This window comes from Sprattus sprattus, assembly GCF_963457725.1.
Source record: "Sprattus sprattus genome assembly, chromosome: 14".
NCBI classification, from domain to species: Eukaryota; Metazoa; Chordata; class Actinopteri; order Clupeiformes; family Clupeidae; genus Sprattus; species Sprattus sprattus.
Window position 1 is genome coordinate 3280196 of NC_137912.1, and position 20994 is coordinate 3301189.

A 20994-nucleotide genomic window follows, 5' to 3' on the forward strand; every position below is an offset into this window, starting at 1 on the left:
GTAACAAGCACTTTAGATTCCCAAATGCTGTAAAAGAGGTGGAAAGGGATGGAAAGACAGTGACTCAGTGCTGCACACTAACAGAAATAAGAGAGAGAACAGAGATGAAGAGTCTTTATCTAATACACTTTCAATCAGGCTAATGACAGACATTTGAAAGGGGACCCTAGGAGCAGTCTGATTTCTTCAGAATCTCAGTGACAGTGTGGCAGCCCTGCTTTGCCTCGCAGGTCACTGAGACCCCCTGGGTCCACTCCTGGAGAGGGAGGGTCAGGGTGTTGCTCCAGCTGTACAGGCCGTCCTTCTGTGGGCCCAAGCGACTGGTCTCCCCGCTCCTGCTGCTCCCTGCTACCTTCCAGCTCAGCGTCCAGTCGGACGGGAAGCCTCCGTTAGCCAGGCACATCAACGTGGCTGAACTCCCGCTGGTGTGCAGGGGTGGCAGGACTGTGAGTTTGGGAGTGGTGTCATCTGAGAAATAAAGCAAAGAGGTACAAGAAGGAATAAAGAAGGTCGTCTGCAATATGATGGTTCAATGAATGTTAACAACAATGAGTTTGTGACTGGTGTCTGCAGCACATAAACGCGGTCATCTGCTGAAACATGTTGCCACCACTTTTAATGTGATATAACAGAGGCAATATGAGGGTAAATTACAGATACACTGTTGTAATGTTGATGAGATATAACATTAGGCCTATCACAAAAGTGACGTATGGCATGACCCCTAAAGGTGTGCATAATAAGGCAGACCCCACGAGTGAACAGTACAGTTGTATAATTGCCTCTTTCATATCATCTTTCTTTAATACTCGGTCTGGTTATTAGCACCACACATAAGAAGAACATCACAACCGTAACAAGCGATAACGTTTTTAAACAGTCTGGAAGAAGCTACTGACAACATGCTACCGACAAGCTCCTTGATTAGAGAGAGTAGCCTAAAAAGACTTCGCATAGACAGACATGTATCTGCGCAAATACCATACCTATTACCCTGAAAACACGTCGCAAAGACAGACATATCTGCGCAAATGCTATAGCTATATGGTGGGAATATTGTGGAGAAATGTTTCAGTGCAACATCATGACACATTTCAGAGTTTTAGGTCGGTGTCGGTCTAACGGATTACCCACTTTCATACCCGCAGCACCTAGATTACCACCAGCGTAACACGAAGGTATAAACCCTGTAGGGCAGTTCATATCTTCTTACCACCAATTTTCCAAATACACACGCACAGTCAGCAATTCCAAGTAAAACGTACAGTTACGGTCAAAGCACAGAGGCTACATTAAATAGGAAATGACAGACTTCAACTACTAACTAACTACCACTAACAAGAAAGTTACAAGCATGAAATATCTTTCTTCCTATTTTCCGAAAACACATGCAAGGGATGTCTAATATTTAAACGGATTATTAGGGTGAAAAATTAGTGAATACACACAATTTACAAAAAAAAGTAAGTAGGCTGTACGACCACACAGATCAAAGCACACGTTCTACACCATCCTAAACTGCTCTGCTCATAGCACAATATATTAGGACTTTAGTAACACATACAGATTTACTGACAGAATAATCCAAATGTATGACCGTGTACTTACTTCCAACGTCAAGTCTACTGCCGACTCCAAACGGGTACCACAGTGATACAAACGCTATCCGTGGCCGTACAAAAAACCCTCCTCTGATGCGCACTAGTAAGATAGCTTTAATTTTTGATATCCAAGGCAAAATTGGCTCAGCTAAACTATGCCACCGATCATATTCGTCATAACGAATAAAACATGCACAAAATGACATGATTCGCCTATTTTGTTTCATTACCAAACCAGTCAAGTGTATGACTTATCTGCACATAAATAAGCACACCATTGAAACGTATGTTAATTTCAAAACCAAATGATATAATAAAGGCAAACTAACCAAAGCGTTACGATGGAGACATATATTGTACAGGACCAAAGATGATATTACTTACTTCCAACATCAAGTCTTGTGCCGCCACCGAAAGTCCACTACAGTGGTAGAGGCTCATAGAGACGCTGTACAAAAACCTCTCCAGAGACTCTGACTGACAGCAATACAGTTACTGTTACATTTGGGGTCTAAAACTTTAATTTGCTCCAGTACAAGAATGCATTTCATTTGTTTTACATTTTATAAATCCAAACCAGCATAAATAGGCTAAGTTTGCCCAAACGACATTCAATCTCATAAAATGTAATCATTAAAAAGAAGATATTTTTCAGTATGGCGATTCTCCCTTCAGTGGTAGACCGGTTTGAAAGCGTTATTCCCAACAATGGAGTCAGGTGCACAGATTGAAATGTTAACTGGCTCCAGGTTTACATCACAGGTCTAGTCCAGGGGTGCTTATTGTATGATTACACTAGTGAAATAAGTATGGTTCATCTCTATAGGAAGTAATGTGTTTATACCATGTTATAATGATTTTAGCAGATCAATAAAGCGATTTGTATTATTTCTGTCATACTCAAACTGCTGCATTTAATTGATCCTGGAGGTTGCTCTCAAATACAGTAGAAAGGAGATTATGCCAGGGTCATGTCCAATCCAGTTCTGCTCATCATCTGAGGTCCCCTTGTTCTCATCCATCTCCCCTGGTGCACTCATCCTACTACACACTGTTCAGTCCTCTACCTGACTGTTACACAATCCACTTTACCAGAGGACACTGGGCCTGTCTCCTTCTCCATCTTCCTGCTATGGTCATTATGGAGATTCTGTCTCCTTATCTGGAAGACAGGTTTGGGATATTCCCAAGGATAGGTGTATTGGTAACTTTAGTATTTGTGTCAGTTTGGAGAACAAGTTTAATGTTGTACCCAGATCAATAACAGTTAAAGATTAACTGGAGCTTTAGTGTATATTCAGTGTTAATGCTTGCACAGGTTGGGTGTCCCTGTGTGATGGCTGTCTCTTTGACCTCCTGGCCAAACACCAGAGATCCATGTCCACCTTCTGGATTTAATCACTGTCAGAGTGAATTTTGCCTTACGACTGCACATGACTGCATTGCTGCAGCTGGGAAGAACTCCAGAGTCCTGTAACAGTGTAACCTTGGCATGGCAGTCATGGCTTAAATGAACTGATCCAATACGTTTTCTCAGGTAATCAGTCGTCTTAAACTCAAATACCTCAACACTCAGTGCCAGACCAGTAGGGACACTGATGGCCTCTTTCGGGCCAGCCCAAGGCTTTCCCTCTGGCATAAACTCCAGTGATTAGCCCTGGTATTCTGCTTCTGTTACTCCAGGGCCAAACTGAGGCCTTCTGGGCCATGACCCCAGTCCAGCGTCAGAGATGAAAACACAGAAAATCTGAAGGTTTTCCACAAACTAGGAGGTTTTACTCCATGCGATGTGCAGGGGCTCTCATGTGAATGACCATACCTCCCCCACATTACCTTTGCTGCTCATAGTTCTGTTGTGAGACGGTTCTGTTAATCTCCTCTTACGACTCTGAATAGACTGCACTGCATTACATAGATTTCCTTTAAGTGGACCTCAGTAGGACCAGATAGTGAGTGCATGTGATGGGCAGGGGTTCTCATGTGGATGACAGAGGTGTATCCACAAGCAGGATGCTGTCATTCAGTTGGCACTTCTCATGTCATTTTCTGACACATAATATTCTAAAATGGATGTAGACCTCTCCTTTCCTCTCCTTTCCTCTCTGTTCCTTTTCCCTCTGTTGTTTTCTCCTCTCCATCTGCAGCAGTAGTGCAGTCATCAGTTACCTGACTGATTATTATTTTTATTATATCCAGCAATCAGCCCCCCCACGTCTGTTCTCTGCTCTCCACTGCAGTGAGCTCCAGCAGCAGAGTGCAGTCATGTGGAGCCTGACTGGGGGAGGTTTTTGTACGACGCTTTATCACTGTGTGAACAACCAGATACTGCTTATCTCATGTTCAGTCTGACAATAGTAAACTCCTGCATCCTCAGCCTGGACATTACTGATGGTCAGAGTGAAGTCACTGCCAGTTCCACTGCCACTGAATCTGGATGGAGTCCCAGACTGAAGTGTTGTGGCATGATAGATCAGGAGTTTAGAAGCTGCTCCATGTTTCCGTTGGTACCAGGCTAATCGATTTGCACCATACACATCACTGCTGGTTTTACAGTTGAGAGTGACTGATCCTCCCTGTTGAACAGCTTTCACTGCAGGAGTCTGAGTCATAGTGACCTGTCCATATGACTCTGTTCAGAAAACAGGAAAAATTCAGAGAAATATTTCACTTTACATACGTATTTCAATTTTTTTAAATAGTATGAATTATAAAAAAGAAGCTTACTCTGAAAGCAGAGGACAAGTGTCCAGAGGAACATGAAGATGAAAGTCATTGTTGAGTTCTCCACTATGAGAATCAGCTCTTACCCATGAAGTGGTGAACTCACAGGGCTATAAATAATCCCCCCAAGACTAGAACTGTGACCACTCATGCAAACTGACACATCTACTGTATGTAAATGATCTTCCTGAGTGAAACAGACTGCTGTGTTAACATTCAGATATTATGTGTCCATTGATCTCTTAGTGGTTAGAAATGATGAAGCAGAATTATTTCATACAAAGCTACTAGTGTCACTTAAACCAGGCATGTCAAACACAGTGTAAACGTTACACTTCGTAATAAATTAATTATTGTTGAATTATTGTTAAGTCAGTTCACTGTTGGAATTTAGAAGATCCACATCTGACAAAAGTGTTTCTGTGTTCTTCCAGTCATGATTATTACAGTAGTATCATCATATTACACACCACTGCTCTGTCACCATGGACAGCTCTCACATGGCTTAAGACTAGAACTGTGGCCACTCATGCAAAGCGAGTTAAACTGGACCTATTTATTTAAGCTTCATGGCTGTCAGACTCACTTTGGGGTGTAGGACCATAATAATTAAGAAATGAAGAGGGAAAGCCATATGTGAATTTGAATACTCTGTTTGTATGTTTAATTGTGTGTGTGCTGTAAATGTGTAAATATGGCTTCAATCATAAAAAAACTATTTGTTAGGATTACATTATTTAATTAAAATGCCATTTACATGATTGTTAATTAAATTAGCTACCATTTCTTGATCCCCATGATGATTAAATATGTTTGTATCTCTATGAGAGAGAGTAGCAGTGTGTCCTCATGTTCAGCAAATATCAGTAACATTCTCCACCAGTAGGGGATGCTGCTAGCTTGAAGAGGGCACGGTGCTAATTTGTTTGAGTGTGTGTGAGTCTGTCTCTGTGTCTGTTCATAAAAAACGATTTGTTGGTGATGGTCTGATGGTACCTTCATGTGTGAATAAAGCTAAATATAGTTTAGAGCCTCGTCGTGCAATACCATGTCACAGAATACCTGAGTTGTCCTGAGTGAAAGTAAAGCAGTGTAACTGAGCACAGCTGTCTCAGTGCAGTTTCTGGCTGTAGGTGTAACCCAGGAAACAGAGCTCTCTGTGGGGGAAACTTCTATTTGCATTGCCAGGCCTGAGTGGCTCATATTTGTAGTCCATAGTGACACCATCTCTCTCGTTTTTAAATAAACGGTCATGTTTCCGTAAATAAACGGTCATGTTTCGGTCTTCTCTGTCTTCCATGAAGGAAACCATAGGCAAATATATATATATAAATGTGTATGATTGAAACCGGAAATCTAATATGATCTGTCGTTGTGACGCATGCGGAGCTTCCTCCCTAGCATGAGGAGTGCTGGGGAACATGAGTCGACTCCTGGCTTCAGACCGGCACGCCATGAGCACCAGTGGTAGATGCTCATCCCGTCTCGCTGATGCTCCGATGTCAGTATGGCCAGCTGCTGACCCAGTGTGCGGTGGAGCCTCTCTATGAGGCCGTCACTTTGAGGCCGTAACGGGGTGGTACGTGTTCTTTTGTATGCCCAGGCGGCTGCACTTGGTAGCGAATACCTGGGACTCAAAATGTCCCCCCTGGTCACTGTGAAGTGTCTCAAGCATCCCAAACCGGCCGAGTATGCCTCCCAGCAGGGCATCTGCCACAGTCTCTGCCTCCTGGTTTGGGAGGGCATAGGCCTCTGGCCACTTTGTGAAGTAGTCTATCGCAGAGAGGATGTAGACATTCCCCTTGTTGGTGCTTAGTTGGCCCATCACATCTACAGCCACTCTCTCCATGGGGGCCCCCACTAGATGCTGCTGCAGCTGGGCATCTGACCGACCTGTTGGGCCTTTCCGTGAGTGTATAAGTCACACCGTCTGCAGAAGTCTTCTACGCCCCGCCACAAGTGGCCCCAATAAAAGGCTAGACGTAGGCGGCGGTCACACCAAAGTGGCCTGGCCCCGAGGCCCTGAGGCAACGGTTCCATTCATGTTAGGTGAAACTGAATCCTAAAGGCCTTTGTCATGGTTTAATGTAGGTGGGCCCTCATCAGCTCTTTAGGCCTGTATGTTTATCAGTGCAGGTTTCATGAGTGGCTGTTGGTTGGTGACTTGATTAGGTAACAAATACAAGGTTCAGAGGTCAGCACCTGGCTTCTTAGTGTGTGTGTGTGACAGTGATTTATCTGATTTCACTGCGATTTCAGCTAAGAATTTTAGAAGAGGTCATAGTGAGTCAGAATTAATAATGTATTACGTCAGGTACAAGTGACAACTACAGTTTACAAATCTAATAAGTCTAAAGTGAATAATATAAGTCTTAAAACACCAGATGAAACATAAAAACACTTAGAGAACATGAATCTTCCCCTTAAGTACCCATTGATTTCTCCAGCTGGCCTAATAATTACCCCTCAATAGATAGGGGGTTTCTCAAGATGCAAATTACACATTAAAAACCAAATGGAGGGCGTTCTCACCCAATGTTGGGGTGGACCCCCTCAATTGAGCCTATTAGATGCTAAGCATGTGCCTCAATGCTGTTGTTTTGAATGATTCTCTGATTATTTAATTTTTTTACTTTATGTTATTTTTTTTTATACTTAATTTCTGAGTTGTTTAATGTGTTTTGTTTATTTATTTTGTCTGTTTTGTTTTGTTATGGTTTGTTTATTATTGTTCATCTGTATTATGTAGCCTCAGTCAGGGCATTGCTGCAAAAGAGCCCTGTGCTCAGTCAATTCTCCCCGAATAAATAAAGATGATGATGATGATGATGATGATGATGAAAGAGAGATACCTTTGCACTCTCACAGAGACAAGAATTATCAGGTCTCTGCTATCCATGTTTTAATTAACAAACACACCTGGAGAACTGAAACCATTATCCATTCCAAAAGGTCCATTCCTGACATCTGTGATTTTCCATCACAAATCCATTGCTGCCTTACAGTGACATAACTCCATGTCAGCCTAAATCTGCAGATTAGCCAGAGAGTCCAGCAGATAAAAGGCTCACTTGTATTGGATGAGGTAATTAAGCCCCACCCACGTTTTCACTGGCACACAAGGTGTATGTGGGTGTGTATTTTATTTTGTGCTTTGGATGTTTCTAGAAACAGGCCTGGAAAGTTGAGCCCTGCTAACTAGACAGGATAAAGAAGAAGAACGAGGTGTTCACTGAACAGCAGTGGAATCTGTTTTGTAACCTTTGAACAAACATAGCTCCACATGGTACGCACATACTTTTGTTTATCTGCTGAAGTTTCAGCCATTTCCTGAATACTGTCTACTTGGAATGCTAATACTTTGTTTTGGAACTGGAACTGGATAACTTCAGGGGTAAGGCACTATAAAAGCTGGGTCTTTGGACTGTCTTTCGTGTGTGCAAAAGGACAGTGGACAGATTCAACTTTGAAACAAGAAACTTAGTTAATGTTGTGTTTTACATGTAAGATACGAATTAGCTTAATATTCCTTGTTTGTATGATTAGCAATGTACCCTATGGTCATGTCAACAGATCCAAAGTGTCAACATAGTATCAAGCAAAGTATTTATGTGTAAAGTCAACATGTTTTCTATTATAAAAAAGAGTCATTAACCCTTGATGCAATAGGTTGCTTAAGTGTTTTTATGCAATACACAAACTGTCCTTGCCCTGATGTGCCAGAAATAAGGTGAAATGACCAGCTTGTTAGCTACTTTAAATGTTAGTGCTAGAGTTAATATTAGCTAAATGTCAAGTGCTACTGAGAAGTGAAGTACTGGTCATCAACAAGGTGTGTGTGTAAATACATATGGTACATTAAAGTGGTAGGCGATTGATTCGCTTGTTGTGAACTATTTTCCTTTTGTAACCAGATGGACAGAAAACTGTTTCCAGTAATTGGACTGTTGCTTCTCTGCAGCCTTTCTGACCAGACATATCCACATAGGGTAAGGCTATACTGAACATGTTACCCAGAGAATAACATAGGTCTTATCAATATTAGTTTTAGAATTATAATTTAGTATTTAGAATGACATAAGTTTTATCTTTTATCACATTATAACCAAAATTGTTTTGTTATCAACTTTCAGATGCACCAACATGCACCGACTTCTCAAGGTATTGCCACAAACATTTGCCTGATTATAAAGAGCAAAAAAAGTGACTAAGTTAAATAACTAAGTTTTTTTTCGCCCTCGAAAAATGTTAACATTTGAATCTGCTCCTCCACTCCTTATTTTCAGGTCAGGACTGTACGGCAATCAAAGCTTCCAGCCCAAATGCTCAAACTGGCCTTTACCTCATACAGCCAAAAGGAGCTCAGAAACCCTTCAAGGTACTTCTGCATGTAAACAATTTTGTCAGTAATTATTACATTTACAGGCGGACATATTGCACATATACTTTTACTCAAAACCGATGGCACCATCATAATGATGTAGGATAAATATGGTATAACAGCCAATTCCCAATGAATATACATTCCTGTCATTTCAATGAAAGGGACACTTAACTTTCGTATTACACACAATGAAACAGTATCTTCAGGTCATCAGAGTGTTGTTAAGAGTTTTCTCCTCAGTTATCTCAGTTGTGGAGGAGGATGAGCAGTTGTATGATCTGTTTTTGTTTGGTCAAAAGAGGGAATATAATGGAAAAGGACTGAGAGAAATAATGTTTCCTTTCCACAGGTGTACTGTGAGATGCTGGAAGATGGGGGCTGGACAGTATTCCAGAGACGTATTGGGAGGGAAGTGTCCTTCAACAGAAAGTGGGCGGAGTACAAACATGGCTTTGGATACCTCGAAAGTAAGGTCCTCGGACAGCTCTCTTGCTAGCCTAACAATGTAATTTGCAGAGTTAATGTTAAACAGCTCACCCTATTTCAGCAGACACTTTATTGGCTTATCAGAAGCAGAACTTATTTGTGATTAGCCCCGGTGCACATATTCTTTTCTACATTCTTTTTTTTTTTTTTACCATCAAACATCTTATCTTAAGCGTACCTACACTAACCAACATGTTATCTGTAGCGTGCCTACACTTACAAACAATGATCATTGTCATCATTGATCCTCAATAGCACAGCGGCCATCACAAACACAGATTACAGTACAATTCCTTACTCTGCTGATTTCTACGGATAATATAGCCATTCAATGAAGGATGGGGGGGGGGAAAGTAATCTAATTTCGTCAGTTTAGCAGTCCCGACTTTCTTTCTTCTTTTAAGCACCGCTTGTTTGGGCTTACTAACTTAAAAATAGGCTATGACTCAAAACTTAAAGTAGATGTGGATGTGGATTTGTCTGGTCAGTAAGGCTGCAGAGAGGCAACAGTCCAATTACTGGCAACAGTTTTCTGTCCATCTGGCTATAAAAGAGAAATAGTTCACAACAAAATCACATACCACCTAAAAGTACCATTTGTAAGTAATACAATATTACAGAAAATATATACGTTATTTATTTTGATATTTTGTGTATGCTCATCATTCCCATAAAAAAAACAAAAAACATTTAAACCCATCAAGTGTGCGCTAGCCTTACTGATTTCACTGGCTGTCATTTCAGAGGACCACTGGCTGGGCCTGGACAGCGTGTGGGCTCTCACCATGAGCAGTGATCAGACGTCCGTCCTCAGAGTAGACCTGTGGGACTTTGAAGGGGGATCTGCTTCTGCAGAGTACAGCCATTTTAGAATTGGTGATGAGCAAGCGGCCTACAATATCAGTGTTGGAACTTACAAAGGCACTGCAGGTATGTTAACACTATTGAAGATATAAGTTACACAAAATATTTAATGTTTCATGTAGATTTATGAAGCTGCCTTGTTCTGGTTTCTTACTGCAATAATTCAAAATTAATCTGAACGTCTTCTCTGTTAGGCACACAGAAAGAGTAGCCACTATACCTACACACTCTATGAAGTATAGTTGCTTTGATAACCTGCCACCTCTGTATTCTCCTCATCCCCGTCCTCCTCTGTGTTCCTCGTACTGACCAGGCGATGCTATACGCGGAAAATACAGAGGCATTGACCAGAATGGCTTTGGATTCAGCACAGTGGACCGAGACAATGATGGCTGCTCCCCGTGCATCTTTGGGGACATCGCTACAAACGACTGCGCGTCATCAGAGGGGGGCGGCTGGTGGTTCAGCGGCTGCGGCTCCGCCAGCCTCCACGGGGACTGGCACCCAGCGGGCGACAACATAGGCTGGGGGAATGGGGTGCACTGGGCCACCTGGAAAGGCCCGGCCCCATACTCCCTACAAGCCACCCGAATGATGGTGAAGTCCATGTGAGGGCCCCTCATCTATTGGCCTCACTATGGAAGCTCTGTGGCCAAACTGAAAGGGTTTTGTCCTTTAAAAAAGATGGTTTTGGTCCATTAAGGATTCCTGTGCTTGCTTCAATAGTTTCATTTAGGATAATCAGAACATAAGGTACCATTTAAAGCTCAGAGGTGGCTGTGAAACACTGCTAATGGATGAGGGATTGAAATGCCAGTATTAAAAGGGGATCTATGGAATGTATTGTCATTATGTTTACTGTATGCTTTACTGCATGAATTAAACTTTACAGCCAAAGTTTCCTTCATTTGATTTCCTTGTTTTCCCAACTATTAAAGCAGCAATAAGGTGTTCTGTCCAAAACTAGCAAGCTAACTACCTAGGCATGCAAAACCCTTGCAAACACCATCAACAGTCCAGTTGACACTGATATAAGCTAGCCAACACTTTAACTGGTGTCTTTTGGCAGTATAGCTGGCAATATCATGCTGTGAAAGCTTTTCATCCATTTTTGCAGGGTTTTCCAGCCCGGAAAACACAGAACTGCATAGGGAATATCCTGGATAGCTAGTGGGAAAGACACAGGTGTTTATCTATCCTTTACATGACTATCAAAATTTGAGGATGGTACCAAAGCTAGTTGCCTATAAAACCATACCTCAAAAAGTGTCAAATTGTTGCATATAGTTACTTTAACCGCACAGTATATAAACCACATTACAGTATTTTATGTAATTTTAAAAAACAAACCTGTTTATTGACCGCACCAAAGACTGCCTTTTATTAATAAGCTAATTTTGAGAAATTAAACTTTGCAGCTAATGTTGTGTTTACTTGTTGCTATGGTTATCTAGTTGTGTAATGCTGCTGTAGTCTCTCCACCCGATCTACTTGTAGAAACCATCGGCCTACACGTACTTATTTACACCATAATAGCATACACTTATTCTACCCCATACTCTTCGCTAGCCTTTTCCTGCAAATGTAAATAATTGCCACCATCGACATCATTTTCTGTTCCTACTCTACTCACCCTTGTTACAGTAACCCTACAAGCACAGTGTGTACCCACTATGCTGTTCTACAATAATTGAATGCTCTGTCCCCATCTTTTCCACTACCAATTTTGTATGCGTCGTTTATATACCATATTATGGTTATATGTATCTTTACCACATGTATGCTGTGTACATTTACCACATGTATGCTAGCATGCTCATCATGCTACATGTGTGCTAGCATGCTCACCATGCTACATGTATGCTAGCATGCTACATGTATTCTAGCATGCTCATCATGCTACATGTATGCTAGCATTCTCATCATGCTACATGTAAGCTAGCATGCTCATCGTGCTACATGTGTGATTTCTTCTGCTATGTTCCTGATTGTTTCCTGTCCCCTTCTTTTTTCTATCTCTAGCAGATGCCGCCCCCCCCCCCCCCCCCCCTATGTGGCATGGTTCTGCTTAAGGTTTCTTCCTGATTAACGTGACGTTTTTTCTTGCCCCTGTCGTCATTGTGCCGGGTCTGAGGGGCACAGGCCCTGGGCCATGTAAAGCAATAGTAGGAAAAGGTAGAAACCCTCAGGGTGCCTGTGCATCTATATATTATCACAAGTGTACATTCACTTTATATTAAAATTAGTTCATATTACACCTGCATCTGGCAGAGATAGTGTGCAGCACTGCCAGGCTGGACAAAATGTATTCCCATGTGTAGATGGCACCTGAGTATTAACCGCAGGGCTGTAGAAATATGGCAAAATCAATATATAAACGGCGGTTAAAAGTCAGGAAATATCGGTATCTGTTATTGTTGACCTCAGGACCGTTGTCTACCAAAGTAGTGGATTACATTTCCTTTTACTCGACTTGTAACTCTTCCAGGATTAAGAGGGCTCAGAGGAGTGATGTTTAGCATCAGTGCAACAGGCAACCCTTCAGGAGCACATTTGCATTGAAATTTGAATCTTATTTACTCTGTTTTCACTATTGTAGCATTCTAAGCTGGGGAAAAGATGCCTTTTAAAAATCATCTTGACTACCGATAGCACTGAGGTTTCAAACTTAAAACTAGCTAGTTCATAGTAAAAGACAATTCTTTGTCTGTACTTACTAAACATTTACACTCAAGGAACACCTCCTAATAGCTGATATATATGGTAGCCTAATATCTAGGCTCATATTCAAATGACAAGTAGACTACAGTCAAACACAACAACGTAGGTAGATAGACATCAGACAAGACATTTTTATTTGACAGCAGGCGTAGTTTTAAAACTTGACCTGAACATATATGAGAAAAAATGTCCCATTCTCCACAAGCTACAAAGGGAGGTGCATAGGTACAACTGAGGTGACTGGCGATTGGTTGGCTTGAAAATGAGGTTGACATCAACATGGGATATGTGAAGACAGCAAGGAGAAAGAGGCAAGAACGCATCTATTGGGTCACTTCCTACTCATCAATCAACCTGAGGGAGCAACACCACAAAAGAGGTGAGATTTATCTAAACATAGCACAAATAGTAGTGAAATTTGTGTTTGGTAGATTAATTTTTTGTTGTAACAATGCTTCTTGGCAATACATCTTATGCGGTTGGAAAGCCTGTTTATTTTCCCTTTAAAATGGTGCCACATTTGTAAGGAACATGCATTTGGTGGATGAGCAGCAGAGCTGAGTATGTGGGTTGCGCCCATGAAAATTGTGCCAAAATTCTTGTTTTAAGTTGTTTGTTGGATTGGATGATCGAACTCTTGATCAGTAACAAGGATCAAACAAGACATATTGGCAATTCTCCTCGTTTTTGACCTCATAGTCACGTAAAAAAAAAATCAGTGATATCTATTAACATATATTAAGCTTACTTCAGCTCCCAAAGATCAGTCTTATGCTTATACATGTCTGAGAATATTAATACACACATTTAGCTGTAGTGGAACCAAAGAATTACAAAAGTCATGTATGTTTTTATAAAACAATTGGGTTCTATCGCGTTATTTAGCTGTTTCTCATTGGACAAGAGACGTTCGTATTAAGCTGATGAGGTGGGGCCAACTTTACACATAGTGTGTTGTGTATGTTTTTGTAGGACATTGAAACAACACATTTTGGGTCGACAGTGGTACAGGAGGTAGAGAACTTGTTTAGTAATCAGAAGGTTACTAGTGCGATTCCCTGTCAAAGCGTCCTTGAGCAAGATGCTGAACCCCTAATTGCTCCTGATGTGCAGTGTGACATCAGTGTAAATGTAGAAAGTGTATACATCCTTGTAAGTCGCTTTGGATAAAAGCGTCTGCTAAATGTAAATGTAATTTTGTTGAGAATTAAGTGGCTAAACCCAAGGTGTTACATTAGATCTGTAAACAGCTCGTACGTGTCACCTTAGAAAAACATTGCCTCGCACTGCATGGAGAGATTTCCCAGGCAAATAACAGTGGCCGTATGGAAATGGTGTGGGTTGGAATAGTCAGATGCCTGTTAGCTGGCCATCTGAGATTCCTTATGGCAACATGTGCTAGTTAAGTACACATCTGAGTTTATGACATCATTAAAGAATATAAGGTACACAATTATGCATCAATTTTCATGTATCTTCATCGTACCACTTTGACGATGAAGATACATGAAAAAAAATGCATAATTGTGTATCTTATATTCTTTAATGATTACATAAACTCAAATGTGTACTTAACTCAAATGTGTACTATAGTATTTTGTTTGATTTGTGTCATGAAACCTTACAATATACAGCAATCTGTAGCATAATGCAGGTCTATATTGTAATATATAGGACTTTAATACATAGCCATGTCTTTAAACTGTTCACTTTCAAACTGTTTACTGTAATGTTGCAACTTGTGTTCATATCCACATTTTTTGTTAAAGAACACAATCACATTGCACAAATATTAACACAGTTTTCTTTTTCTTAAACTAGTGACCATGAAGATTTTAATGTGGTTATTTCTCCTACTTGGTAAGAATAATTACACTTAAGCATACAATACAGAAGACTTAACAACCAGCTGGCCATAACTGTAAACTTGACATGTCACTTTTGTTGACCTCTGTTGAACTTCATCTTCTTTAACATTTTGATCCCTCATGTATGACATTTATACCAATAGCAAGTGAAGGTTGTATTATATTGTATTATCAACAAATATAATATTTCAGACTGTCTGCATCTTCACATAGGCAGTGTACTGGGTATTATTCAGATCTACTGTTAATCAGGGTAATTGAGCCATTATCAGGGATACAAAAAAGAATAAAAAAAGAGAGAGAGCTGTTGAGTTTTTTAGTCCACAAACAGAAAACGTGAGAAAGTTCACATTTCACAAAACACTCAAAACACTCGGTACAAGGTGTTGCAGAACTTGGGTAATGGGAAAATAAAAAGGTAGGAAGTTAAATAGATCAGCTACTGTCATTGGCAGGATGGAGAAACACTATATTAGGGTGACCATCTCTACCGCCATCTGGTGGCCTGGTTAAAACATGGAAATCACAAAAAATTGCAAACCAGTTATAAAAGTGTTACAAAAACATTAACCTTATAATGTTCTATAATGTAATATTCCCTTCAAAGTAACATACACTAACTAACATAAGGATAATACATTCAAAACTAAATGCTTTTACATCTGAGCTGCCTTATGCCACTGTAGCGTATTTGGTATTAGAGGGATCACAGGGGGAAACCCAGACAGAGCTTTGGGCCTCATTGCTTGGCCTATGACCTATGTGGTTAACCAATGTATTGGAAGGCATCTCTAATATTATTTTTTTTAGCTTTTATGGGCCTAATACATATTGTCAGTTCTAGTCAAACACCCACCACCAATGCACCCATGCATTTAGCCTGACATGCGTGCTTCAGAGATGCATATCCACACTACAATACAGACTTTTTAGGGGAAATCTTTTTGCAGTAATGAGACATTGTCACTGCAACATAAATACTGTGAGTATAGTAGTATAACCCTTACAACCTCTCATCTGCCTCTGAGGATGTGTTGATTGTTTGTGCAGTACCCCGCGTCTCTACTAATGTGAGGCTGGTGGATGGATACAACCGCTGCGCTGGCAGAGTGGAGGTCTTTTACTCCGGGCAGTGGGGAACCGTGTGTGACGACGGCTGGGACACAGTCGATGCCACGGTGGTGTGCGGAGAAGTGGGCTGTGGAGAGGCAACCCATGCCCCATCGAGTGCCCACTTTGGCCAAGGGACGGGGGACATTTTGCTCGACGATGTGGCGTGCACAGGGACGGAGACGTCACTGCATAACTGCAATTCGGCCGGCTGGGGAACTTCAAACTGCGGCCATGGAGAAGATGCAAGCGTCATTTGTGGTTTGTCATTAACCAAGTTAACAGTCACTACAGAATAATGTATCAGACATTAGGTAGCAAAACACTGCTGTTGCTTTGATAAAGTGAGCGTTCAAATGTAGTGTCAAGTAAAGTCTTACACTTGTGAAGGCTTTTATATATGTGTCTATATCCACACACTTCAAGAGAACACTAATATTTATTTTTCAGCTTTTATGGGCGTATATATTGTCAGTCGTAGTCAAACACCCACTACCAACACAACCATGCATTTAGCCCGACATGCGTGCTTCAGAGATGCATATCCACACTGCAATACAGACTTTTTAGGAGAAATCTCTTTGCAATAATAAGAAATTGTCACTGCAACATAAATACTGTGGGTATCAGGGACGTGCACAGGAGTGGGCTAAGGTTGCTCGGGCAACTGCCCGTTTGCCCTCCTCAACTGAAGTTGCCCCTCCGAAGGAAATATACACAGTATATTAGCGATCAGGGGACGGGGGCGTGGCAGCAACGGTTAGTGAGAGATTAAAATGATATTGGCAAAATTTGCGATCAGATGACGGGGGCATGGCAGCGGCGGTTTGTGAGAGATTAAAATGATATTGGCAAAAATGGCCATCAGATGACGGGGCGTGGCAGCGGCTGTGACAAAAAATTATGAGTCGGCCCTTTTTTCCAGGGCAGAGCAACTGCCCTTCAAAATTCCTGTGCACGTCCATAGTGAGTATAGTAGTATAATCCTTCCATACTCCATCTAGGAGGTGGAGAGGAGTGTAGGGAGGTGGAGAGGAGTGTAGGGAGGAGTGTAGTGAGTATAGTAGTACAGTATAACCCTTCCATACTCCATCTTCCTCTGAGGAAATGCTGATTGTTTGTGCAGCGCCCCCTGTGAGGCTGGTGGATGGAGACGACCCCTGCGCTGGCAGAGTGGAGGTCTTTTACTCTGGACAGTGGGGAACCGTGTGTGACGATCACTGGGACACAGTCGATGCCACGGTGGTGTGCAGAGAATTGGGCTGTGGAGAGGCAGCCAAAGCCCCTCACAGTGCCCACTTTGGCCAAGGGACGGGGGACATTTTGCTCGACAATGTGGCGTGCACAGGGACGGAGACGTCACTGCATAACTGCGTCTCAGCCGGCTGGGGAACTTCAAACTGCGGTCATGGAGAAGATGCAAGCGTCATTTGTGGTTTGTCATTAACAGTCACTACAGAATAATGTATCAGACATTAGGTAGCAAAACACTGCTGTTGCTTTGATAAAGTGAGCGTTCAAATTTAGTGTCTAGTCAAGTCTTACACTAGTGTAGGCTTTTGTGTTTATCCACACACTTCAAGAGAGAACTCAGTGCTGTACTTCTGTACTATGTAGGCACTGATATTATCCTCCTATGTAGGTAGTGATATTATCCTCCTATGTAGGCACTGATATTATCCTCCTATGTAGGCAGTGATATTATCCTCCTATGTAGGCAGTGATATTATCCTCCTATGTAGGCAGTGATATTATCCTCCTATGTAGGCACTGATATTATCCTCCTATGTAGGCAGTGATATTATCCTCCTATGTAGGCAGTGATACTATCCTCCTATCTAGGCAGTGATATTATCTTCTTATGTAGGCACTGATATTGTGAAGTGGCAAAGTTTTCAAATCAGTTTGCAAAATGATGACCTATAAGAGTATGTCTGAGCCATCACATGCTGTACTGTTTACTGGGTTGCAGGATTCCCAAAGGAGAGGGCTGTGGTGAGGGTATCCATAGTGATGAATGCAGGTGTGGACCCAAATGACCCCGTCATTCAGCAGCTCATCTTGGATGAAGTGAGTAGGGAGGGGCTTAATAAGCGTTCAGGTGTCTGACAGTCGATCATCCTGAAACATTGCAATCATCTTGGAGTTTACACATTAAAGGCACCCAGTGCAACTTTCGAGGCTTGAGACTCGAAAAATAAACATTCAATTTCTAGTATTTTTTACACTTAGTAAGTTTCAACAACTCCATACCATTACATATCGACATTCAAGGAGCAAAGATGAGACGTCGTTGTGTGGTGAGAACTGATAGAAAACAACAACAATCGCCGGTGGGGAGAGGCCATTTTTCCATTGACTGGAATCCTGCTTTATTTATTGGTGGCACCAATAAATAAAGATTCGGGGAAAAAATGGCGGCGATTGTTGTTGTTTACGATTTTCTATCAGTTCTCACCACACAACGACGTCTCATGTTTGCTCCTTGAATGTCGATATGTAATGGTATGGAGTTATTGAAACTTACTACGTGTAAAAAAGACTAGAAATGTAATGTTTATTTTTAAGCCCAGAAAGTTGCACTTTAAGTTGGTTTAATAGCCAAACTGAGGTACTGCATGGCTCAGTCCAAGTCTTTGCTAGTTTTTTTTAGGTGGCAAAATGCTTCTTTTTTTCCATCTCTGTTTTCTGTATTTGATAGATAAGAAACCAGCTTGACAAGGAGGGGAAATACACCCTCAAGTGGAGGAGGTCAACAGAAGGACTGACATTTGATCACACAAAACCTCCTTTGGCAGGCAAACAGTAAGCTTATGCAAATACTGTTTGTAACACCAGAGGACTCTGTTGTCATAGGGCTCAGATACACATACGCGTTTTTGTAAAAACGGGACGCGAGCAAATGCATTGATTCCTATGGTACGGCGCGTTTAAAGCGTGCGCCCCTTCTCCACCACGCGTTGCGTCTTTGAAGCGTTTTTTTAGGTGCGCTTAAAAGTTGAACTATTCTCAACTTTCCAGCGCAAGGCAGGGAAGCGCACCGCTTCTGTTTTGGCCGCCGCACTTTACCAAGGCGTTACTGAAGCGTTTCTGCCTGAAAAAAGACGCGTATGTGTATCTGAGCCCTTAGGGTTGCTGCTGCATGCATATTCACACAGAGACTAGAGATACAGGACTTCATGTTAAGTCTTTTTCTTATTTTTTAACATAGTATTAAGTACTAATTCATATATAACATATGTATGGTACCCAAATATATATTTGATATAATGTATCCAATGCATGAATGAATGTTAAAGCAACACTATGCAACAATTCAACACTTTTTGAGGTATGCTTTTATAGGTAACTAGGTTTGGTACCATCCTCCAATTAACTTTTAGCAATAAACACATTGCTGTGATTATCCCACTAGCAATCCAGGACATGCACTATGTAGTTCTGTGTTCCGGGCTGGAACACCCTGCAAAAATGGAAGAATAGCTAACACAGCATGCCATTAGCAGCTATAAAGGCGAAAGACACGAGTTAGTGTGTTGGCAAGCTTCTTTCAGTGCCAACTGGGCTGTTGATGGTGTTTGCAAGGTTTTTGCATGTCATTGAGGTAGTTAGCTTGCTAGTTTTGGAACAGAACTACTTGTTGCTGCTTTAATAAACTACTTTGAAAGTTTTTTATTTCCCTTTTCTGACGAATTAGGTGGTGGAGATAGAGTTTCCATCATATGGACTGTTGTGCAATTTAAACCCATTATATAATCTATCAAGGGAGTTTGTAGAATGCATTACAGGGACTTTGCATTTATTCAAATATATGATGTATGTGGTCTCACGGAGTGGTCAATTCTGAAACCACCCACTTAGCACTGCGCAAACAAAGTATTATTATGGTCTGGACACATGATAATCATCACAGGTTTTAACCCAACTTCCTGTCAAATATTCACTGCCTTGTCAATAAATGAATAGAAAAAGTCTAAAAATCCTACTCATACAGCCTTTCACCAAACCTTATTTACTATGCAGCAGAATTCAACTATAATGAACAAGTCTCTGCCTACTCATACATTACATTTATAAAGAAAAGCAATGATCTGCAAGTAACAACAATGTTAAATGTTATCAGGAAAGTACCTCATAGAAGTACCTTATGAAGAGAGCTCGACCCCCTCCTGAACATTCTAAGAACTATTCAAGTTGAGGTTAACGCTTTGCTGGTTAATGATATGGACAGGTCACATTTCTTCTGTGTGAGAGGGGCAAAAAGAAGGGGACATCAGGGATGTACAAACACTACTGGCAAACTGGTAACGCACGGGATTGGAGATTGCAGGCTAATATACTGAACTATTTTGAAAATATCCTTTTGGTCTTAGAATAATATATATGGAGAGGGAGTGGCCCAAGTATGCATGGGTAGATCTTAGTGAAGAGCACATTGAAGATGGGAAACAAAAGATTAAGTCACTTGACTTTGTTAATGCAGACATGGATATTCTCATAAAATATCTGCTAGGAATGTCCACTGTGGTTTAAGAATGCACAACACCTACTGGGTCAGATGGAGTAAAAACAAGCTTGCATCAATGCTCATGCTTCTCCTGACAACGTCTGGAACTACGATGAACATAATGGTTGTCTGCTCGAAATTGGAACTGGAGAGGGTAATGTTTGCTACATTCAGGCCACCCGTGAGGTAAAAATAGATAATGTGGGGGGCATTGTAGCTCACACAGTAGCCTCGACCACATTCGGGCTTGAAGCTCGAGGAGGTCACGGGTTCGAATACGACCCGATGCCATTTCTCCTGTCCACTCCCCACCTCTTCTCCCTATCATTTCCTATCCAACTCTGCACTACTCTATCCATAAAAGGCCAAAAACAAATCTTTGAAAAAAGAATAGATATTGTGCCAAGCTCCCCTGTGCTCGCAGTTCATGACCAAGAGTGGGAGAAACTGTATACTAAATTTGGTGTGACATCTTCAGTTGTACCTCCAAAAGGGTCTGTGAAAAAAACATGGTTGAAGATGCAAATAGAAAACAAATCATTTTTGGCACTGATGGAGCTTTTGGACTTTTTAAAGCAGGAATTTAAAAGGCAAACCACTTGTGGCAGCAGAGAATTTGACTTGGTAATAGTGGATGAGGTAGACTACATGACCTTAGACCAGGTAAGTCAAGGTATCATTTTTGCCACATAAAGCTAGTGGGATGAAGCATGTAGAGCAAGTCCTTTCTCC

The 20994-nt window shown here is 41.3% G+C and overlaps 1 protein-coding gene and 1 gene segment (V, D, J or C); one reads left to right on the top strand and one right to left on the bottom strand.

Annotated features, from left to right (window-relative positions):
• Positions 1-166: 166 nt before the first annotated feature.
• Positions 167-2724, bottom strand: LOC308375270 (Ig lambda chain C region-like). The segment is given in 2 exons: positions 2694-2724; positions 167-468 (listed from the first exon to the last, which is right to left on the bottom strand).
• A 4775-nt stretch (positions 2725-7499) lies between these two features.
• LOC308375069 (angiopoietin-4-like) lies at positions 7500-10860 on the top strand. Of its 2 annotated transcripts, none has more exons than XM_080851110.1 (7): positions 7500-7608; positions 8237-8311; positions 8456-8483; positions 8609-8700; positions 9056-9173; positions 9937-10122; positions 10370-10860. In XM_080851110.1, the coding sequence occupies exons 1-7, from the start codon at positions 7606-7608 to the stop codon at positions 10666-10668; spliced, it is 801 nt and encodes a 266-aa protein (XP_080707236.1). In that variant the 5' UTR covers positions 7500-7605; the 3' UTR covers positions 10669-10860. The 2 variants fall into 2 exon arrangements, with proteins under 2 accessions (XP_080707236.1, XP_080707237.1); XM_080851111.1 differs by having other exon boundaries at positions 7541-7716.
• The last annotated feature ends 10134 nt before the right edge of the window (positions 10861-20994 follow it).